At 36.7% G+C, this 25,368-nt stretch overlaps 1 protein-coding gene across 1 annotated transcript in view; it reads right to left on the bottom strand.

The window, feature by feature from the left end:
* Positions 1 to 25,368, bottom strand: part of CHIC1 (cysteine rich hydrophobic domain 1) — a 73,971-nt gene that overhangs the window by 35,881 nt on the left and 12,722 nt on the right. The window contains exon 3 of the mRNA XM_080795441.1: positions 6,175 to 6,330. Within this exon, the coding sequence (XP_080651567.1) occupies positions 6,175 to 6,330 (156 nt within the window). The remainder of the gene's footprint in view (positions 1 to 6,174; positions 6,331 to 25,368) is intronic.

Here is a 25,368-nt window from a genome sequence, read left to right as displayed (position 1 = left end):
ACAGCATGGTATTGGCACAAAAACAGACACATAGACCAATGGAACAGAATAGAGCCCAGATATGGACCCTCAACTCTATGGTCAAATAATCTTTGACAAAGCAGGAAAAAATATCCGGTGAAAAAAAAGACAGTCTCTTCAATAAATGGTGCTGGGAAAATTGGACAACTATATATAGAAGAATGAAACTCAACCATTCTCTTACACCATACACAAAGATAAACTCTAAATGGATGAAAGACCTCAATGTGAGACAGGAATCCATCAAAGTCCTAGAGGAGAACATAGGCAGTAACCTCTTCAACATGGGCCACAGCAACTTCTTTCAAAATACATCTCCAAAGGAAAGGGAAACAAAAGCGAAAATGAACTTTTTGGACTTCATCAAGATAAAAAGCTTCTATATAGCAAAGGAAACAACAAAACAAAGAGGCAACCCATGGAATGGGAGAAGATACTTGCAAATGATAGTGTAGATAAAGAGCTGATATCCAAGGTCTATAAAGAACTTCTCAAACTCAACACCCAAAAAGACCAAATAATCAAGTCAAAAAATGGGCAGAAGACATGAACAGATACTTCTCCAAAGGAGACATATAAATGGCTAACAGACACATACAAAAATGTTCATCATCATTAGCCATCAGGGAAATCCAAATCAAAACCATACTGAGATACCACCTAATACCAGTTAGAATGGGAAAAATTGACAAGGTAAGAAACAACAAATGCAAGGTGGTACAACCACTCTGGAGAACAGTATGGAGGTTCCTCAAAAAGTTAAAAATAGAGCTAACTCTATAACCCAGCAATTGCACTACTGGGTATTTACCCCAAAGATACAGACGTAGTGAAAAGAAGGACCACATGTACCCAATGTTCATAGCAGCAACGTCCACAATATCCAAACTGGAAAGAGCTGAGATGTCCTTCAACAGACAAATGGATAAAGAAGATGTGGTCCATATATGCAATGGAATATTACTCAACTATTAGAAAGGATGAATACCCAACTCTTGCATCAACATGGATGGAACTGGAGGAGATTATGCTAAGTGAAATAAGTCAAGCAGAGAAAGTCAATTATCATATGGTTTCACTTATTTGTAGAACACAAGGAATAGCATGGAGGACATTAGGAGAAGGAAGGGAAAAATGAAGGGGTAGATATCAAAGGCGGAGACAAACCATGAAAGACTATGGACTCTGGGAAACAAAGGGAGGGTTTTAGAGGGGAGGGGAGTGGGCCAATGGGTTAGCCTGGTGATGGGTATTAAGGAGGGAACATACAGCTTGGAACACTGGGTATCATATGCAAACAATGATCATAGAACACTACCTCAAAAATTAAATATGTACTGTATGGTGATTAATATAACATCATAAAAAAAGATTTTATTTGAAAGAGACAGTGCACGCATGCATATATGCACAAGAGGGAGAGGGGCAGAGAGAAAGGCAGCAGCAGATTCCCTGCTGAGCCAGACAGGGGGCTTGGTCCCAGGACCCTAAGATCATGAACTGAGCCAAAGGCAGAGCTTAACAAACTGAGCCATGTAGGAGCCCCTCAACTCATATTTTCTTTTTCTTTTTCTTTTTTTTTTTTTTTAAGATTTATTTATTTATTTATTTGACAGAGAGAGATCACAAGTAGGCAGATAGGCAGGCAAAGAGAGAGAGAGAGGGAAGCAGGCTCCCTGCTGAGCAGAGAGCCCGATATGGGACTCGATCCCAGGACCCTGAGCCGAAGGCAGCGGCTTAACCCACTGAGCCACCCAGGCGCCCCTCAACTCATATTTTCAATTTACGATGGATTTATCCGGATGTAATCCCATCATAAGTCCAGGAAGATCTGTACACTGATACCTCAACTTCATTTTTTAAAAAAAATTTACTTTTTATTAAAATATTTTATTTATTTATTTGAGAGAGAGTGAAAGCAAGAGAGATCACAGAGGGAAAGGGAGAACCAGACTTGCCAATGAGCAGAAAGCCTGATATGAGGCTTGATCCCAGGACCCTGAGATAATGACCTGAGCCAAAGGCAGATGCTTAACTGATTGAGCCACCCAGGCGCCTTGATATCTTAACTTCAATGTGAATAATTAATTAACCAAAGTAATGGGGGTGAGGGTGAAATGACAGCATCAGTATTAATACCATTTTCCATTGAATATTCTATTAGAAGTTTGAATAGTAATGTCACATAATTGAAAAAATTGTTTCTCTGTATTTTAGGCTATGTGGTGAAAGTATCGACAAGTAGACAAAGAGTAAACACGTCATCAGTAAAAATGATAGATCCTGGATAATATTAAAACCTAAAATTCTGTTCTTAAGTAGCTAAAATTGGCTGTATTTGTATGACTGAAAATCTAAATCATAATTCATGCACACTGAGGCTTTAAAAATAATGGGAATGGATAGGAATGACTGATTTCTAATTGTTAAAAAATATTACAACTAGAGAAAGAAATTTATGCTTCCAATTTTTTTAACTTATAGAAAGTCATCTGAAAACACTGTACATGCTTTGACAAATAATAAACTAAGCTTAACTTAAAGTTAAGCTTTGACCTACTGGTAATTACCAAGGGAATAAAAAAAATGTTCAACTTTTTCATTAGAAAAGTCATACAGATTGCAGTGTTTCATTATTTTTCTTTTTGAAGTACATATTAAGAAGGGCAGAAGAAAGATGTGGACAGAAAATTAGTAAGTACTTCTTGGGAATATTTTTAGCCTTTATCAAACAACTGTACCACTAATTATAGCTACACAAGGTACTGTGATTTTGAATACAGTTTAGTAAGCTAATTATTATTTAAAAGTTTAAACAAAAATTATCAGTGTGGTACAGGGTGACTTGAGTCTTTCCACTGGGAAATGAAAACATTCCAAAGACTAAAAGTTTTAAAGATGAGATTAAGATAGTAGTCTTAAATCCATCATGTAACTAGTAATGTCTTGTTATAATAATGTCATTTCAACATGTTCAAAACTAAGGAAGATTTCCCCCCAGCTATGTAGGTTACTCTCTTTTCCTTTTCTTCAGAGCAGAAGAAACTCTCCCATATAGTTGTAGCTTGGAAATACTTTATTTTTTTTGAAGATTCTATTCATTTATTTGAGAGAGAGAGAAAGAGCCAGAGAGAGGGCATGAGCGGAAGGGAGGGGCAGAAGCAAAAGCAGACTCCCCACTAAACAGGGAGCCCAACATGGGGCTCAATCCCAGGACCCTGGGACCATCACCTGAGCCAAAGGCATATTCCTAACCAACTGAACCATCCAGGTGCCCTGCTTAGAAATACTTTAAATCACATGTTTGGGTTTTGTGAAAAGAGTAGTTGAGTAGCCTAGTTACATTTATATTTACTCCAGTACTCCATTTATATTTCACTTTAAGATGATGGGAACTCAAAACCAGACAAAGACCCCACCAAAAAGGAGAATTACAGACCAATATCCCTGATGAACATGGATGCAAAAATTCTCACCAGGATACTAGCTAATAGGATCCAACGGTACATTAAAAAGGATTATTCACCATGACCAAGTGGGATTTATTCCTGGGCTGCAAGGGTGGTTCAACATCCACAAATCGATCGATGTGATACAATACATTAATAAAAGAAAGGGCAAGAACCATAAGATCCTCTCAACAGATGCAGAAAAAGCATTTGACAAAATACAGCATCCTTTCTTGATAAAAACTCTCAGCAGGGTAGGGATAGAAGGAACATACCTCAAGATCATCAAAGCTATATAGAAAGAACCACAGCTATTATCATCCTCAATGGGGAAAACTGAGAGCTTTTCCCATAAGGCCAGGAACATGACAGGGATGTCCACTCTCACCACTGTTGTTCAAGATAGTACTGGAAGTCCTGGCCTCAGCAGTCAGACAACAAAAAGAAAAACGAATAAAAGGCATCCAAACCAGCAAAGAAGTCAAACTCTCACTCTTAGCAGATGACATGATCCTCTGTACGGAAAACCCAAAGACTCCACTCAAAAATTGCTAGAACTCATACTGGAATTCGGCAATGTCACAGGATATAAAATTAATGCACAGAAGTCAATTGCATTTCTATACACTAACAATGAGGCAGAAGAAAGAGAAATCAAGGAATTGATCCCGTTTACAATTGCACCAAAATCCATATGATATCCAGGAATAGGTATTCCTAACCAAAAAGGTAAAGGATCTGTACTCTGAAAACTATAGAACACTTATGAAAGAAATTGAGGGAGACACAAGAAATGAAAAAACTTTCCATGCTTATGGATTAGAAGGACAGATAGTGTTAAAATGTCTAAGCTAACCAGAGCAATACACATTCAATGAAATCCCTATCAAAATACCATCAGCTTTTTTCACGGAGCTGGAACAAACAATCTTAAACTTTGTATGGAACCAGAAAAGACCATGAATAGCCAAAGAAATGTTAAAAAAAAATAAACCCAAAGCTGGAGGCATCACAATTTCGGACTTCAAGCTGTATTACAAAGCAGTAATCATCAAGACAGTATGGTCCAGGCACTAAAGCAGACACAGATCAATGAACAGAATAGAGATTCCCAAAATGGACCCTCCACTCCATGGTCAACTAATCTTTGACAAAGAGAGAAAGAATATCCAATGGAAAAAAGAACAGTCTCTTCAACAAATGGTGCTGGAAAAACTGGACAGCCACATGTAGGAGAATAAAACTGGACCACTTTCTTACACCTTACATATAAATAAACTCAAAATGGATGAAAGACCTAAATATGAGAGTGGAATCCATCAAAATCCTAGAGGAGAAAAGATGCAGAAATCTCTTTGACCTTGGCTGCAGCAATTTCTTGCTAGATACATCTTCAAAGGCAAGGGAAACAAAAGCAAAAATGAACTTTTAGGACCTCATCAAAATAAAAAGCTTTGCACAGCAAAGGAAATAGTCAACAAAACTAAAAGACAACCGACGGAATGGGGAGAAGATATATGCAAATGTCTTATCAGATGAAGTGCTAGTATCTAAAATCTATAAAGAACTTACCAAAACTCAACACCTAAAATACAAATAATCCAGTCAAAAAATGGTCAGAAGACATGAACAGACATTTCTCCAAGGAAGACATACAAATGGCCAACAGGCACATGAAAAGATGTTCAACATCACTCGGTATCAGGGAAATATAGATCAAAATGACAGCGAGATATCACCACACACTAGTCAGAATGGCTAAAATTAACAACTCAGGAAATAACAGATATTGGCAAGGATGTGGAGACAGGGGAACTCTCTTACACTGTTGGTGGGAATGCAAGCTGCTATAGCTACATACAGTATGGAGGTTCCTCAAAAAGTTAAAAATAGAGCTACCCTATAAACCAGCATGTGCACTACTAGATATCTACCCAAAAGATACAAACACAGTAATTCAAAGGGGCACCTGCACCTCAATGTTTATAGCAGCAATGTCCACAACAGCTCAGATATGGAAAGAGCCCAGATGTCTATCAACAGATGAGTGGATAAAGAAGAGGTAGTGTGTGTGTGTGTGTGTGTGTGTGTGTGTATATATATATATAAAATGGAATATCACTCAGCCATCAAGAAGAATGAAACCTTGCCATTTGCAATGATATGGATGGAAGTAGAGGATATTATGCTAAGTGAAATAAGTCAGTCAGAGAAAGACAAATACCATATGATTTTACTCATATGTGGAACTTAAGAAAAAAACAAATGAACATAGAAGGGAAGGAAAAATAAAATAAGATGAAAATTGAGAGAGAGGCATACCATAAGAGACTCTGAACTCTAGGAAACAAACTGTGGGTTGCTGGAGGGGAGGTGGGGAGAGGGAAGGGATAATTGGGTGATGGGTGAAAGGAGAGCACTTGATGAAATGAACACTGGGTGTTATATGCAACTGACGGATCACTAAATTCTATCGCTGAAACTAATAAAAAATAATAGTCAAAAAAAGAAAAAAAAATAAAACGATGGGAACTCCTATTAAGTGACAAAGTGTTAATAAAGGCTGGACAAATTACTTTATCTCTCTGTCCCTAAGCTTGTCTCTAGAATGAGGCTAATTTTAAAAAATCATGTAACATACTCGGTACATATAAGTGATCAGTAAATGTTAGCTCTATGGTTATACAATAAAATGGTTACTCACTCTTTTGTTGAGACAAATAACAGGCCACAGGCTGCAACCCAGTGTGCAACAGCAGCAGAGACAACCACATAGTAGCCATTTCACATTGACCGGGAGAGCCTTTTTCAAACATGCATTCACACGGCCAATGCTGGTCTTAAATTCTTCCGGGGCCACCTATAACAAGGGTGCAATCTTTACTTAACATTTTGTGGGCAACTTTCCACTATTTATCTCTAAATGTGAAGAAAATGTTTGTCTTTTACAAACACTTTAAGGAATTACATGTCTAAATAGATTTCCTCCTTTAATGTATTACCATTCTCTTGGTTGACATTAGAAAGCAAAACAATATAATTTCATGTTTACAGAACTTAATTCTGATGTTCAAAAATAATCTGAAATTACCAGCATTAAAATGACAACAAAATTGGTGGTAAAGAATACCTGTCAAGCAGTTTTTCTACCAAACATTCTCATTATTCAGGCAATATTATAGTCTCCAATTATTCTTGCTAGTAAGACCAGAAGCATAATGTAACAATAAAAACCTAAATACTGCCAGAGGAAATGGAATTAAAATTAGACTCTGGTAATATTCCTGGATTACTTTTAAATAGGCAACTCTTGAAACTTTCTCCCTGGCAAATTTGCAGCACAATTTTAATACTTGCCATCATTTGTAGGGAAAAGTTATACTAACAAGACAGTGAGGGGTGATGACATTAAAAAAGGGTCTTAATATTCAGCATAAAATGTACTAAAAAAACTGCTGTAAATTTTGAAATTTGAAGAGTTTTTAAATATACAAATATCTTAATTACTATCACCATTCCTGGAAGTGGCTGCTTGTGCCTCTCTGTAAACAATGACAAAGTTAGTTCAAAGGCAAGAGCATGACAGGCATAATTAGATTTATACCAAAAATTCTGCTTGAAGGTTATACAATTCAAAGACATACTAAAAATAGTTTGCTTTCAGTGAAATCACATTTGTGGATCACAAAAATTATTCTCTTTCATTTAGAAAGCTGTCAGACTGTAAAATCTATGGGAAAAAATTCTAGCATCTGGCTGGGCATGCAAAAATTATGAAAATATTAGAAAAAAATAAGCTGCTATAAAATAAAAACCCCATTAACACATTAGGTGTATAAAATATGGAGTTTTACAACTCTTCCAATAAAAATCGTACTAGAGAATTCAACTTATTACATTTTTGTCTTTTTATATATCTTAGAATCAACACTATAAAAACATGCAGATGTTATAAACATACATGACCAAAGAATTCGGCACCATCATGATTAAAACATTATACTAGCTTTATTAGAATTGTTCACACCACCCAATAAAGTTAATTGCTTAAACCATACATTTGATTTTCTTCCTAATATGTTAACCAACAATAGTTGTAAAATTGCAAGGCTCAAAATTGTTTTTACATGGGTATGTAAACTAATCTATACACTCCAACTAAATTGCTGGCAATATGACTTAAGACAATCACTGAGTAAAAAGAATTTCAATTAAATGACTAACTTCCTGGGGTAAATATGAAAATAAATTCAGAGAACCAAGCCTTGTAACTGAAAAACAGAAAATGCTAACAGGCTAAGCATATTAGACAATAAATGAAGATTTTGATTCTAGTTACTTATTAGCTATGAAAAATCATAGGCAAATTCATTTAATTTTTCTGAGTTTTAGTTTCTCCTATATAAAATGAAAATAATAACCTTTGTCTCATATAACTTACAGGAAATGGACCTCATATCTTAAAAAGAACCTCATTAACCAGAATGCTTTGAAAAAGGAAGCCACTTCCTCTTGACTAGATTTGGAGAAAGAAAAGCAAAGCTCTCTTTTGCATGGTCTCACCTGAAGGCAAGGCATTGGATCAGGTAACCGTTAATAATCCATAGCCTTGCTACACTTTCTATTATAAACAAAAGGATAATTAGCTACATTTTGTTTTTCAATTTTTCATTTTAATTCCAGTAAGTTAACATACAGTGTTATATTAGTTTCAAGTGTATAACAGAGTAATTCAACAGTTCCATACATTACCCTGTGCTCTTCAAGACAAGTGCACTCCTTAATCCCCATCACTACTTCACTCATCCCCCCATAACCATCAGATTGTTCTCTATAATTAACAGTCTGTTTCTTGCTTTGTCTTATTTTTTTCCCCTTTACTTGTTTTCTATCTAAAATTCCACATACGAGTGAAATCCTACGGTATTGTCATTCTCTGGCTGACTTATTTCACTTAGCATTATATATACTCTCTAGTTCCATACATGTTGTTTCAAATGGCAATATTCCATTCCTTTATATGGCTGAATAATATTGCATTTTGTGGATATATCTATATCTGTATCTGTAACTATATATCACATTTTCTTTATCCATTCATCAGTCCATGGACACTTACACTGCTTCCATACATTGGTTCTTATAAATAATGCTGCTATGAACACTGAGGTGCATATATCCCTTTGATTTAGTGTTTTTGTATTCTTTGGGTAAATACCTAGTAGTGTGATTGCTGGATGATAAAGCAGTTCTATTTTTAACTTTTTTTGTGGAACTTCCATACTGTTTTCCACAGTGGCTGCTCCACTTTGCATTCTCCACAGTACATGAGTGTTCTTCTGTCTCCACATCGTTCTTATGGTAGTACAATACTGTTTGGGTTATTATGGCTTTGAAATATAACTTGAAGTCTGGAATTGTGATGCCTCCAGCTTTGCTTTTCTTTTTTAAGATTGCTTTGGTTATTCGGGGTCTTTTGTGGTTCCAGACAAATTTTAGGACTGTTGATTCTAGTTGTGTGAAAAATGCTGTTGTAGACTGCATTAAATTTATAGACTGCTTTGGGTAATATAGCCATTTTAACAATATTTGTTTTTCGAATTCATGAGCATGGAATGTCTTTCCATTCCTTTGTGTTGTCCTGAATTTCTTTCATCAGTGATTTATGGTTTTCAGAGTACAGGTCTTTCACCTCTTGGGTTAGGTTTATTCTTAGGTGTCTTATTATTTTGGATGAAATTGTAAATGGGATGTTTTCTTAATTTCTCTTTCACTTCATTGTTAGTGTATAGAAATGCAGCAGATTTCTGTACATTGATTTTGTATCCTGTGACTTTACTAAATTTGTTTATCAGTTCTAGCAATTTTTTGGTGGGGTCTTTAGGATTTTCTATATATAGTATCATGTTATCTGCAAATAGTGTAACTTTTACTTCTTCCTTGCTGATTTGGATGCCTTTTATTTCTTTTTGCTGTCTGACTGCTGTGGCAAGGACTTACAGTATTACGTCAAATACAGGTGGTGAGAGCAGACATCCCTGTTTTGTTCTGTTTTTCACCATTAAGGATGATGTTAGCTGCGGGTTTTTCATAGGTGGCCTTTATTATGTTGAGGTATATTCCCTCTAAACTTATTTTGTTAAGAGTTTCTATCATGAATGTGCATTTGAAAAGAATGCGTATTCTGCTGTCCTAGAGGGAATGTTCTGAATTTCTGTTAAGTTCATCTGTTCCAGTGTGTCATTCAAAGCCATTGATTCCTTATTGATGTCCTGTTTAGATGATCTGTCCACTTGATGTAAGTGTGGTGTTAAAGTTCCCTACTATTACTGTATTATTATGGATTAGTTCCTTTATGTTTGTTATTAACTGTTTACATATATAGTTTACATTTAAACAATTGTCATATCTTCATGTATCTTCATATATGTTATAGCATATAATTCTTATATCATATAATTCCTATATCTTCATGTTGGATTATCCCATTTATTATTATATATTGTCCTTTGTTTCTTGTTACAGTCTTTGGTTTAAAGTCTCTTTTGTCTGATATAAATGTTGCTATTCTGGCTTTCTTTTGATATCCATTTGAATGTTAAATGTTTCTCAATCCTCTCACTCTCAATCTGTAGGTGTCCTTAGGTCTAAAATGGGCCTCTTGCAGGCAGCAAATAGATGGGTGTTTTTTTTCTTAATCCATTATGCCACCCTATGTCTTTTGATTGAAGCATTTAGTCCATTTACATTCAAAGTAATTACTAATAGATACTTATTTATTGCCATTTTATTACTTGTTTTGTGGTTGTTTCTGAAGACTTTCTCTGATCCTTTCTTGTCTTTTTTCATATTTTGCTTATTTCTTTAATATGTTTGGATTTTTATCTCCATTCTTTGCATATCTATTAGTGGTTTTTGATATGTGCTTACCATAAGGTTTGTACATAACCTCTTCTGCACATAGCAGTCCATATTTTTGATGGTCATTTAAGTGTGAACATATTCTTTTCTCCTGTCCTCCACATCTTTTAGGTATGTTAATGTATTTTATATCCTTCCTTTGTGAGTTTGACTTTTTTGCAGAAAAATTCATTTTTACTGCTTTTGTGTTTCCTGCATCTATACTGTCACTTTTGGTCTCTTTACTCAAAGAGGCCCTTTTAATATTTCTTGCAGAGCTGGTTTAATGGTCATGAACTCCTTTAGCGTTTGCTTGTCTAGAAAACTTTATCTCTCTTTGTACTGTGAATGATAGCCTAGCCAGGTGGAGTATTCTTGGCTGCAGATTCTTCCCATTCAGCACCTTGAATATATCATGTTACCCATTTCTGGTTTGCAAAGTTTCTTTTGAAAAACCTCCTGCTAGCCTTATGGGTTTTCCCTTGTAATTTAATGACTTCTTTTTTCTTGCTGCTTTTAAAATTTTTTATCACTATATTTTAATTTAATTATAATATATCTGTGTGTTGGTCTGCTTTTGTTGATTCTGTTGGGGGGGGGGTTCTCTGTGCCTCCTGAATCTAGATATCTCTTTCTTTCCCAAGATTAGGGGAACTTTCAGCTCTTATTTCTTCAAATAAATTTTTTGCCCCCCTTTCTCTCTCTTCTTTTTCTGGGATTCCTATAATATGAATGCTATTACATTTGATGGAGTCACTCAGCTCTGTTTATTCTCATTTTGCATCTTCTCTTTTCTCCCTCTTGTTCAGCTTGATTACTTTCCATTACTTTGTCTTCTAGGTCACTAATTCATTTCTCTGCTTCTTCCATCCTCTGTTTATTCCATCAAACATGTTTCTCATTTCTTTATTATTATTTTTAAAAGATTTTATTTATTTATTTGACATGGGGGGGGAGGGAGAGGTGTCACAAGTAGGTATAGCAGGAGGCAGAGGGAGAGGGAGAAGTAGGCTCCCTGCTCAGCAGAGAGCCCTATGTAGGGCTTGATCCCAGGACCACAGGATCATGACCTGAGCCAAAGGCAAATGTTCAACCAACTGGGTCACCCAGGCACCCGACATGTTTCTCATTTCATTTATGTTGTGCCCTTTATCTCTGCTATGTTATTCCTTCCTTCGTATTAAGGGTCTCACTCAGGTCTTCCACTTTTTTCTCAAGTCCAATGAGTATCCTTATGACCACTGCTTATATTCTCTATCAGGGATGTTACTTACATCTGTTTGACTTAGGTCTCTTGCTATGGCCTTGTCCTGTTCTTTCATTTAGGATCAATTTCTCTCTCTCGTCATTTTGTCTGCCTCTCTGTGTCTTTTTCTCTGTGTTAAGATTAAGTCAGTGTTTCTTCTGTTCTTGAAAGTAGTGATTTTATAAAGAAGAGGTCCTGGAGAGCCCTGGAGTGCAGTGTCCCCTGTTCACCAGAACCCGGATCTTCAGTAGAGTATCCTATGTGTGTTTTTATGCCCTGCTGTTTCATCTGATTCAATTTTCCTTTTAGTGCAGTCATATGCAGTGACTTTCTGCCTGTTGTGGTCATGCTTGCTCTCTGTGGGACCCAGCAGGCCAGCTCTGGGTGGGAGGGGTTCCCACTGAGGAAGGTAGTGTTAGTAAAATTTCTGCTGGGTCACTAGGCCTATGCTGGATCCCCTGAAGCACTGTGGCAGCTGGGGGATTCAGGCCAGGGTGACCAAGGGCACAGGGCTGGGCATGGTATGTGATGGTTGCTGAGGGTGTGTGGTTGGGCATGGCCCATGAGGGCTGCTGGGTGCATGCAATTGAGTGCAGTGTGCAAAGGCACCTGTAGGCATCTGGCTGAGTAGGCGAGTAATGGAGCCTAGGAACAATGAAAGGCATCCAGAGAGGTGCACAGGTAGGCATGGCTTGTGACGGACAATCAGCTACATTTTGAATACAAATTCAATGTTCTTCAGTTCTGCAATTCTTTGGAGGAAAAAAAGAGATGTCCTTTTAAAAAACAGAGGGGAGTGGGATGCCTGGGTGGCTCAGTCAGTTAAGCCTCTGCCTTCGGCTCAGGTCATGATCCCATGTCCCTGGGATCGAGTCCCACATTGGGCTCCTTGCTCGGCAGGGAGCCTGCTTCTCTCTCCACCTTCTGCCTTCCACTCTGCCTGCTTGTGTGCGCTCTCTCTTTCTCTGACAAATAAATAAAATCTTAAAAAAAAAAAAAAACAGAGGGGAGATAGGCAAGATGGCGGAGGAGTAGCAGATTGAAGTGATATCAGATTGCAGGAGTTCAGCTAGATAGGTATCAAACCATTCTGAACACCTACAAACTCAACAGGAGATAGAAGAGAAGCGCAGCAATTCTAGGAACAGAAAATCGACCACTTTCTGAAAGGTAGGACACGTGGAGAAGTGAATCCGAAGGGACCGGGAAGATAGACCGTGGGGGTGGGGCCGGCTCCTGGTAAGTGGAAGAGCAGCGGAGCACAAAATCAGAACTTTTAGAAGTCTGCTCCACTGAGAGACATTGTTCCAGAGGCTAGTGGGGGTGAAGCCCTCATGGGGACAGGGTGGTCTCAGGTCCCGCAGGGTCACAGAAAGATCGGGGGTGTCTGAGTTTGGCAAAGCTGCCAGGTATTGGAGCAGGAAAGCTGACTACAGACAGAGCCAAAGAGTGAGCTTTCTGATTGGGGTTTCCTTAAACCATGATCCAAGGCACAGCTGGGTCACTGCTTCTCATGCCACAAGTGGCAGTTCTGGGGAGACTCACCTTCCTGCTCCTGAAGGAACAGTGCAGCAGGAATCTGCTGGGTTTGGGGCTGTGCACCAGAGATAGAAACGTTTGGTCACAGGCCGGGTGAGCTCAGAATGCGGCTGGAGACCAGGGAGACAGGAGTGATTGACTGCTTATCTCTGAGGGCACACTGAGGAGTGGGGCCCCGAGCTCTTGGCTCCTCTGGGCCAGAGATTGGGAAGCGGTCATTTTCATTCCCATCCTCCAGAGCTCTACGGAAAGCATTCAGGGAACAAAAGCTCTGAGAGCAAACTTGAGCAGATTACTTAGCCCGGTCCCTGGCAAGGGAGGTGCAATTCCGGCTAGGGCAAAGACATTTGAGAATCACTGCAACAGGCCCCTCCCACAGAAGATCAGCAAGAACATCCAGCCAAGACCAAGCTCACTGATCAAGGAGAACAGCAGAACTCCAAAGCTAGGCGAAAGCAATGCATAGAATTCATGGCTTTTCCCCATAACCCTTTAGTCTTGCAAAGTTAAATTTTTTTTAATTTTATTTTTTTCTTATTCTATTTTATTAACTTTTCCTCTTTCCTCTTTTAGCGTTTTATAACTAGTTTATCTTAACAATACCTTTCTAAAAAAATCTTTTTAAACCTTCATTGTTATAGTGATATTTTATCCCTTCCTTGTATTTAACCTTATTTTTTGTATGCATACAGGTTTTTTTTTTTAATAAAAAATTCGGGGACACAATTTCTTCTAATACATCAAAATATACCCTAATCCAGCACATGGCTTTGTTCTAGTCTCCAGCATAAGCACATTCCCTCCTCTTTTTTTTTCTTTTTCCAACCAATTTATTTTATCAATTCCTTTTTTAGAATTTTTAAAAAATTTTCATCTTTACAGTCATATTCTATCCCTTCATCATGTTTACCCTAATTTTTGTATATAAAGTCTTTCTTTCTTTAAAATTTTGGGAGGTAAATTCTTCTAAGAGACAAAAATACACCCAAAATCAAGTGGGTGGCTCTGTTCTATTCACCAGTCTAATAAAAATATATATTTATTTTTAATTTTTTCCCCCTTTCTTCTCCCCTTGGTTTTGGATCTTTTCTGATTTGGGTAGTGTACATTTTTCTGGGGTCTTTGCCACTCTTTTAGTATTTTATTATCTTGTTCATATATTCTTATCTGGATAAAATGACAAGGCAGAAAAACTCACCACAAAAAAAAAGAAGAAGAGGCAGTACCAATGGCTAGGGACCCAATCAATCAGACATTGGTAATATGTCAGAACTAGAGTTCAGAACGATCATTCTCAAGGTGCTAGCTGGACTTGGAAAAGGCATGGAAGATATTAGAGAAACCCTGTTTGGAGAAATAAAAGAACTAAAATCTAACCAATGTGAAATCAAAAAAGCTATTAATGAGGTAATGAGGTGCAATAAAAAATGGAGGCTCTTATTGCTAGGATAAATGAGGAAGAGAGAATTAGTGATATAGAAGACCAAATGATGGAGAATAAAGAAGCTGAGCAAAAGAGAAACAAACAACTACTGGACCATGAAGGGAGAATTTGAGAGATACGTGATACCATAAGACGAAACAATATTAGAATAATTGGGATTCCAGAAGAAGAAGAAAGAGAGAGAGGGGCAGAAGGTATATTGGAGTGAATTATAGTAGAGAACGTCCCTAATTTAGGGAAGGGAACAAGCATCAAAATCCAGGACGCACAGAGAACCCCCTTCAAAATCAATAAATATAGTTCCACACCCTGTCATCTAATAGTGAAACTTACAAGTCTTAGTGACAAAGAGAAAATCCTGAAAGTAGCTTGGGACAAGAAGTCTGTAACATACAATGGTAGAAATATCAGACTGGCAGCAGACTTATCCACAGAGACCTGGAAGGCCAGAAAGGACTAGAATGATATATTCAGAGCACTAAAGGAGAAAAATATGCAGCGAAGAATACTATATCCAGCTAGGCTATCACTGAAAATAGAAGGAGAGATAAAAAGATTCCAGGACTAAAAAAAAAAAAAAAAAAAAAAAAAAAAAAAAAAAAAAAGAATTAGCAAACACCGAACCAGTCCTATAGGAAATATTGAAAGGGGTCCTATACGCAAAGAGAGAGCTTAAAAGAAGTGGCCCACAAAGGAACAATGACAATATACAGTAACAGTCACCTTACAGGCAATACAATGGCACTAAATTCATACCTTTCAATAGTTACCCTGAATGTAAATGGACTAAATGCCCCAATCAATCAAAAGACACAGGGTATCAGAATGGATAAAAAACCAAAACCCATCAATATGCTGTCTGCAAGAAACTCATTTTAGACCCAAAGATACCTCCAGATTTAAAGTGAGGGGGTGGAAAACAATTTACCATGCTAATGGACATCAAAAGAAAGCTGGGGTGACAATCCTTGTATCAGATAAACTAGATTGAAAGCAAAAGACTATAATAAGAGATGAAGAAGGACACTATATCACACCTAAAGTCACTGTCCAAAAAGAAGATCTAACAATTTTAAATATCTATGCCCCTAACATGGGAGCAGCCAACTATATAAACCAATTAATAACAAAATCAAAGAAACACATCGACAATAATACAATAATAGTAGGGGACTTTAACACTCCCCTCACTGAAATGGACAGATCATCCAAGCAAAAGATCAACAAGGAAATAAAGGCCTTAAAAGACACACTGGACCAGATGGACATCACAGATATATTTAGAACATTCCATCCCAAAGCAACAGAATACACATTTTTCTCTAGTGCACATGGAACATTCTCCAGAACAGACCACATCCTGGGTCACAAATCAGGTCTCAACTGATACCAAAAGATTGGGATCATTCCCTGCGTATTTTCAGACCATAATGCTCTGAAGCTAGAACTCAATCACAAGAGGAAAGTTGGAAAAGAACTCAAATACAAGGAGGCTAAAGAGCATCCTACTAAAGAATGAATGGGTCAACCAGGAAATTAAAGAAGAATTTTAAAAAATTCATGGAAACAAATGAAAATGAAAACACAAGTGTTCAAAATCTGTGCGACACAGTAAAGGCGGTCTTAAAAGGAACATATATAGTGATATAAGCCTTTCTCAAGAAACAAGAATGGTCTCAAGTACACAACATAACCCTACACCTAAAAGAAAGAGAAAGAGAAAGAACAGCAATGAAAGCCCAAACCCAGCAGGAGGAGAGAAATAATAAAGATCAGAGCAGAAACCAATGAAATAGAAACCAAAAGGACAGTAGAACAGATCAATGAAACTAGGAGCTGGTTCTTTGAAAGAATTAATAAAATTGAAAAGCCCCTGGCCAGACTTATCAAAAAGAAAAGAGAAAGGACCCAAATAAATAAAATAATGAATGAAAGAGGAGAGACACAACCAACACCAAAGAAATACAAACAATTATAAGAACATATTATGAGCAACTATACGCCAGCAAATTTGACAATCTGGAAGAAATAGATGCATTCCTAGAGACATATAAACTACCACAACCGAACCAGGAAGAAATAGCAAACCTGAACAGAGCCATAACCAGTAAGGAGATTGAAGCAGTCATCAAAAATCTCCCAAGAAACAAGAGCCCAGGGCCAGACAGCTTCCCAGGGGAATTCTACCAAACATTTAAAGAAGAATTAATACCTATTCTCCTGAAACTGTTCCAAAAAATAGAAATAGAAGGAAAACTTCCAAAGTCATTTTATGAGGACAGCATTACCTTGATCCCCAAATTAGACGAAGAGCCCACAAAAAGGAGAATTACAGACCAATATCCTTGATGAACACGGATGCAAAAATTCTCACCAAAATACTAGCCAATAGGGTCCAATAGTACATTGAAAGGATTATTCACCATGACCAAGTGGGATATATTCCTGGGCTCCAAGTTTGGTTCAACATCCACAAATCAATCAATGTGATACACTAATAAAAGAAAGAACAAGAATCACAGGATACTCTCAATAGATGCTGAAAAAGCATTTGACAAAGTACAGCATTCTTTCTTGATCAAAACTCCTCAAAGTGTAGGGATAGAGTGTACATACCTCAATATCATCAAAGCCATCTATGAAAAACCCACAGCGAATACCACTCTCAATGGGGAAAATCTGAGAGCTTTCCCCCTAAGGTCAGGAACACGGCAGGGATGTCCACTATCACTACTGCTATTCAACATAATACTAGAAGTCCTAGCCTCAGCAATCAGATACAAAAAGAAATAAAAGGCAAAGAAGAGGTCAAACTCTCACTCTTTGCAGATGATATGATACTTTATGTGGAAAACCCAAAAGATTCCACTCCAAAACTGCTAGAACTCATACAGGAATTCAACAAAGTGTCAGGATATAAAAGCAATGCACATAAATCTGTTGCATTTCTATACACCAACAGCAAGACAGAAGAAAGAGAAATTAAAGAGTCAATCTCATTTACAATTGCACCCAAAACCATAAGATACCTAGGAATAAACCTAACCAAAGAGGCAAAGAATCTGCACTCAGAAAACTATAAAGTACTCATGAAAGAAACTGATGAAGACACAAATTAATGGAAAAACATTCCATGCTCATGGATCGGAAGAACAAATATTGTGAAAATGTCTATGCTACCTAAAGCAATCTACACATTTAATGCAATCCCTATCAAAATACCATCAATTTTTTTTCAAAGAAATGGAACAAATAACCCTCAAATTTATATGGAACCAGAAAAGACCCCAAATAGCCAGAGGAATGTTGAAAAAGAAAACCAATGTTGGCGGCATCACAATTCAGATATCAAGCTCTATTACAAAGCTGTAGTCATTAAAACAGTATGGCACTGGCACAGAAACAGACACATACATCAATGGAACAGAATAGAGCCCAGAAATAGACCCTCAACTCTATGATCAACTAATTTTTGACAAAGCAGGAAAGAATGCCCAATGGAAAAAAGACAGTCTCTTCAAAAAATGGTGTTGGGAATATTGGACAGTCACATGCAGAAGGATGCAACTGGACCATTTCCTTAAATGACACACAAAAATAGACTCAAAATGGATGAAAGACATCAATGTGAGACAGGAATCCAACAAAATCCTTGAGGAGAACACAGGCAGTGACCTCTTTGACCTCAGCCACAGCAACTTCTTCCAGAAACATTGCCAAAGGCAAGGGAAGCAAGGGCAAAAATAAACTATTGGGACTTCATCAAGATCAAAACTTTTGCACAGCAAAAGAAACGGTCAACAAAACCAAAAGACAGGGGTGCCTGGGTGGCTCAGTGGGTTAAGCCTCTGCCTTCGGCTCAGGTCATGATCTCAGGGTCCTGGGATCAAGCCCTGCATCGGGCTCTCTGCTTGGTGGGGAGCCTGCTTCCCCCTCTCTCTCTGCTTGCCTCTCTGCCTACTTGTGATCTCTCTCTGTCAAATAAATAAATAAAATCTTAAAACAAAACAAAACAAAACAAAAACACAAAAGACAACTGACAGAATGGGAGAAGATATTCACAAATGACATATCAGATAAAGGGCTAGTATCCAAAATCTATAAAGAACTTATCAAACTCAATACCCAAAGAACAAATAATCCAACCAAGAAACGGGCAGAGGATATGAACAGACATTTCAGCAAAGACATCCAGATGGCCAACAGACACATGAAAATGTGCTCAACATTACTCGGCATCAGGGAAATACAAATCAAAACCACAATGAGATACCACCTCACATAAGTCAGAATAGCTAAAATTAACAAGTCAGGAAACAACAGATGTTGGAGAGGGTGCGGCAAAAGGGGAATGCAAGCTGGTGCAGCCACTCTGGAAAACAGCATGGAGGTTTCTCAAAAAGTTGGAAATAGAGCTACCCTATGAGCCAGCAATTGTACTACTGGGTATTTACCCTAAGGATACAAATGTACTGATCCAAAGGGGCATGTGCACCCAAATGTTTATAGCAGCAATGTCCACAATAGCCAAACCATGGAAAGAGCCGAGCTGTCCATCAAGAGATGAATGGATAAAGAAGATGTGGTGTGTGTATATGTGTGTGTGTGTGTGTGTGTGTATATATATATATATGTGTGTGTATATATATATACTTTTTCTATACATATACACACACACACACACACACTATGCAGCCATCAAAAGAAATGAAATCTTGCCATTTGCTATGACGTGGATGGAACTAGAGGGTATTATGCTGAGCAAAATAAGTCAATCACAGAAAGACAATTATATGATCTCTCTGAGATGAGGAATCTGAGAGGCAGAGTGGGGAGTTTGGGGGATAGGGAAGGAAAAAATGAAACAAGATGGGATCGGGAGGGAGACAAACTATAAGAGACTCTTAATCTTACAAAACAGACTGAGGGTTGCTGGGGGGAGGCGGTGGTGGAGAAGGTGGTTGGGTTACGTACATTGGGGAGGGTATGTGATATAGAGAGTACTGTGAAGTGTGTAAGCCTCACGTTTCACAGACCTGTACCCCTGAGGAAAATAATACATTATATGTTAATAAAAATAATTAATAAAAAAAGAAAGAGCATTTTACATCAGAAAAAAAAGCAATGCTAAGTTGTTATGTTAAGATTTACCTCTCAGTAAGAACAAATATTGTGAAAATGTCTATTCTACCTAAAGCAATCTACACATTTAATGCAATCCCTATCAAAATCCCATCCACTTTTTTTAAAGAAATAGAACAAATAATCCTAAAATTTATATGGAACCAGAAAAGACCTCGAATAGCCAAAGGAATATTGAAAAAGAAAGCCAAAGTCGGTGGTATCACAATTCCAGACTTCAAGCTCTATTACAAAGCTGTCATCATCAAGACAGTATGGTACTGGCACAAAAACAGACATATAGACCAATGGAACAGAATAGAGAGCCCAGAAATAGACCCTCAACTCTATGGTCAACTAATCTTCGACAAAGCTGGAAAGAATATCCAATGGAAAAAAGACAGCCTCTTCAACAAATGGTGCTGGGAAAATTGGACAGCCACATGCAGAAAAATGAAATTGGACTATTTCCTTACATCACACACGAAAATAGACTCAAAGTGGATGAAGGACCTCAATGTGCGAAAGGAATCTATCAAAATCCTTGAGGAGAATGCAGGCAGCAACCTCTTTGACCTCCACCGCAGCAACTTCTTCCTAGGAACATCGCCAAAGGCAACAGAAGCAAGGGCAAAAATGAACTATTGGGATTTCATCAAGATCAAAAGCTTTTGCACAGCAAAGGAAACAGTTAACAAAACCAAAAGACAACTGACAGAATGGGAGAAGATATTTACAAACGACATATCAGATAAAGGGCTCGTATCCAAAATCTATAAAGAGCTTATCAAACTCAATACCCAAAGAACAAATAATCCAGTCAAGAAATGGGCAGAGGACATGAACAGACATTTCTGCAAGGAAGACATCCAGATGGCCAACAGACATGAAAAAATGCTCCACATCACTCGGCATCAGGGAAATACAAATCAAAACCACAATGAGATACCACCTCACACCAGTCAGAATGGCTAAAATTAACAAGTCAAGAAATGACAGATGCTGGCGAGGATGCGGAGAGAGGGGAACCCTCCTACACTGTTGGTGGGAATGCAAGCTGGTGCAACCACTCTGGAAAACAGTGTGGAGGTTCCTCAAAAAACTGAAAATAGAGCTACCCTACGACCCAGCAATTGCACTCCTGGGTATATATCCTAAAGATACAAACGTGGTGCTCCGAAGGGGCACGTGCACCCGAATGTTTATAGCAGCAATGTCCACAATAGCCAAACTGTGGAAAGCGCCTAGATGTCCATCAACAGATGAATGGATAAAGAAGATGTGGTATATATACACAATGGAATACTATGCAGCCATCAAAAGACATGAAATCTTGCCATTTGCGACGACGTGGATGGAACTAGAGGGTATCATGCTTAGCGAAATAAGTCAATCGGAGAAATATAACTATCGTATGATCTCTTTGATATGAGGAAGTGGAGATGCAAGGTGGGGGGGTTTGGGGGGAGGTAGGAAAAGAAAAAATGAAAAGATGGGATTGGGAGGGAGACAAACCATAAAAGACTCAATCTCAAGAAACAGACTGAGGGTTGCGGGGGGGAAGGGGGACGGGAGAGGGTGGTGGGGAAATGGACATTGGGGAGGGTATGTGCTATGATGAGTGCTGTGAAATGTGTAAACCAGACGATTCACAGACCTGTACCCCTGGGGATAAAAATACATTATATGTTTATTAAAATAAAAAAAATTAAAAAAAAAAAAAAAAAGATTTACCTCTCAGTGATACTCAACTTCTTTTTCCTAGTCAATCACTGAGCAATGAAATAGAAATTAAAATAAAGAAAATATATTTATATATTTAGCTCTAATCTGTAATATAACATTACTATCAATTCTCTTTAAATTGTGTATCTAGAAACACTAATACATTTTTAAAATATGGTAAATTTTATATAAACTAATGTAAATCATAAAATTATTAAATCTGTGCACTTACAAATTTAAGTGCTTGTAATTAGAATTTAAATTTTTATTTAAAAAGTAAAATTTTTACTTAGAGTATTTATTTGGAAGTGTATAAGCACAGACAAAAAAATAAAAATAAAGAGTGAGGCTAAAGCCAGAAACGAATCAGTCGAAAAGGTAAAACCTGCTTTTTGTTTTAAAATATTGTGAATAAAATATATGCCAAGATATATAAAATTTGTTATAAAATTTCTTTTATTACATGCTACTGGAAATAAATAAACAAAACTTTTAAAAGAATGTAGCAATTTTCCTTCTTTCTTGCCAATACTTTCCACCTTTAACACATAATCCTGTCAATTATTACTTTGTCACCATAACTAAACTATAAACTACTATACTGAAGTTACTAAAAATGAGAATTCAAATTTTTTGAAGTCATAAGATAAATACATTGAAAGGAAAACTACTAGAATTTCAAAAAACAAAATAAAACCTTCATTTTGCCTTTAAAAGGAGGCCAGGATTGTCTTTGGAAAGAAAATCTGTGTTTGAATAACAGTAAAAGTCATAAAACAGATGATAAGGACATAGTAAATGAGAATTGGCTAACTCCTGATTTAAACATTGTGAAAAAAATGTTTAGTTAACTGTGTGGAATTAGAGTGTTACTCATTTACTTCCATATAATTGAGTATCTTTAGTAATGAAAGTTAGATGGAAGCCTTTTACTTTCTAGCTAAATGGCAGGTTATAAAGAAACATTGAATTCCTTTTGACTTTCTTGGAAAGAAAAAAGAAAGCCACATCATAAAGGTGGGGGAAAGGGTCATAATATTTTATAACAGGATGCAAGAGACTGCAAACAGAAGAAAATATAAGCAAAACCCAGCAAGACTGTTTTGCCTCCTTCAATCATGGGGAACATAACCCTATCAATCACTTGTCATATTGGATCACAATAGTAGTGGTCGATTTTATGGCTTAGATTTCCCCCAATATCACACACTAATCTCCCCATAATACCATTTCATTGTTCTAAGCTGAGGGCCAGAAGCTTTCATTTCTTTTCCAAAGTACTGTAGTTCTTTCATTTTCTCGTCACCAGAATCTGCGGTACGCACCTGCTTGATATATCTTACTATGACAGGAAGACTTATCATTAGTAAAATGGGCAAAACAATCTTTTCTGCACTTAATATAGAAGGTTATCTTTTTATTTGTATTAGAAGCATTAACACATAAGCACAAATTAGTACTGAGCCACGATGTTTGTCAAAATGGCTTTTTACGTTTTCAGAATTAATTCTGTACAGTTTTGCTTAGTTTAGGCATAAAAGCTATTTAGAATCCCATTCATGCCAGAAGACTGATTTTTTAAAAGGTAGATTTATTTTTCTATTTTAAAGACTGCATTTATTCATTTTAAAATATTTTACACAAAGGCTGTTAAGTTTGGAATTCAGACCTTCCTTTTTCCTTTTTTTTCTGGTTAATGTAATTCTTCTTGCCTCTTCCCCCAGTTATTAGAGAAGCATTTGGATAATTCATAATAACCTATACAATTACAACAGTGCCTACTGGACAAAAATTGTCTCATTAAAGAGAAAAGTGAATAAAATTAATGTTACCACCATGTGGCTTTTAAAAATCAGACTTTCAGAATTCCTGTTGGTGATGTTCTCATCACTAAAAACTAAACTAAGAAAAAAATCACAGTATCATTTATGCCTCATTTAATATATGAGAAATCCTGTCCACTTAAAATAATGCACACTAGAATACCCAATCATTGATATGTGCTATAGAAATGGTCACCTGAAAAGAAAGGATATCTTTAAAAAATAGCTCATATTCAGATTGCAGCTTAATATGCTTATTCTAGTTTAAAAAGACAGTACTAACTTTTTCAATGATGGAGTTTTTAGTTTTAAAAGGCTTGGAAAGAAATATGAAGAAATATTCTAAGTATTCCTTGAGCATATAAAACCAGCCCATTTCAAAGATGGATACATTTTGTGCCTGTAAACTCTATTCTCTGACATTTTTTTGATTATTCATTTTCTAGAAATCCTTGGATTTGTAATTCAAACTTTTAAAAAACAAACCAGTAATAAAACTGAATGTAACTGCCCAGACAACATATGCAGCAGCACCAGGGAAACACAAAGCACAAGTTTTCCATTGGAGATGTTTTAGTTCACATTCTCTTTAATACTGAATTTGTCATCTTTCCACAAACACATTATTATTCAAGGGATTTTTCCACAGCTATTTTTTTTCTTTTGGAGAAAACATTTATGATTAATTCATATAAAACAAAGATCTAAGTTTGAACTGCTGCTTCAATTGGCAAATTATTCTAAATGATCAGGATAGGAAGGTAGAACATTCTAGAGAGTGAGGCCAAAACATCAAACCAGAGGGCTCTTTGTACCCTAAAAATGTAAATGGACATAGATCTTCTGTTAATTTAGCCAGGGACTATTTCTACTTGCTTATTATATAGAATGATTTGACAGTATACATAAGGAGAGACAGAAAAGGTCAATGATTTAAAAATGACAGATTACTGGTGGGACTAGTCAATAAACTGTTACTCAGATAAAGAATGTAAAAGTAGAAAAAGCAATTAAAAATTGAAAGCTGGTAAGAAAAAATTGGAGAAATAAATAATCAGGATGAAACTGGGATACACTGGTGGGGAAAAAAAACTTGCGCTGGGAAGCTAGTAAGTACCTGACAGTATACTTGAAGTTTTACACACATTCTTTCATTTAATCCTTACAATAAGAAATGAAGTACTATTCACATAAAAACTGAGGCTCAAAGAAGTGGCTCTCTCAAGGCCACAAAGACAGTAAGTGATAGACCTTGTATTCCAACCCAGATCTGATTTCAAAGTTTAACTACTCTGTACTGTCTCTAGCTAGCTCCCATTTTTCAGGGGGTAAAGGAAGCAAACAAAGTATAAAATATCTTTCAGGGTTAAATCAAATAGAATTTCTTACAATTCTAGTGATAACTCCTGTGAAAAGAAATAGCTCTGCTGTCTTTTGCTCCCTACCGACCTCTGAATAATGCTCTGAGATTAGGCCAAAAGTGAAAAGCAAGCAGCTAGAAAATGTATCATGACAAAAAGGAGCCAATGTTAGATGCATTTTATCCCATTCTCAGAGTTTAGAATGAGCGAACAAATTAAAGCAAATTCAGGTTTGAATAGGTAACACACAGTGACGTGGTTCAAAAATCAAAATAATACTAAATACCAAAATACCAAAAATGGTCTTAACCTTACCCTTGCCTCCATCTATCTCATTCCCCTTCTCCCATCAAGGTCACCACTTTTATTTAGTTCCATGTGCAGTCTTCTAGAATTTCTTTATACAATTAATAATGTGCTTATTTCTCCCCTTTATTATACATACTGTAGACACGGATTTGTACCTTGCTTTTCTCACTAACATTATGACAAAATTAAACAATAAATTGCATAAAGGTCCTTTAGGGAATGGAATGATTTTAAAATCTGACCAAATCTATACTGACAAGTAGCATTGTTCTAGTAATAAAATTGTACAGAATAGTATTAAATTATAGGCTTCAAAATACAAAAAGTTAATTTCTTTTAAACCCAAGTCATCATTTCACCTATCTAGCATTCAGCTATTAGCCATTTGGAAATTACTGAGTATTTTGTAATATAATGGCTTTTCTCTTTC

Source organism: Martes martes (genome assembly GCF_963455335.1).
Source record: "Martes martes genome assembly, chromosome: X".
Classification (NCBI taxonomy): Eukaryota; Metazoa; Chordata; class Mammalia; order Carnivora; family Mustelidae; genus Martes; species Martes martes.
Note: the sequence above shows the minus strand (reverse complement) of the source record. Positions and strands in the feature narration are given on the sequence as shown.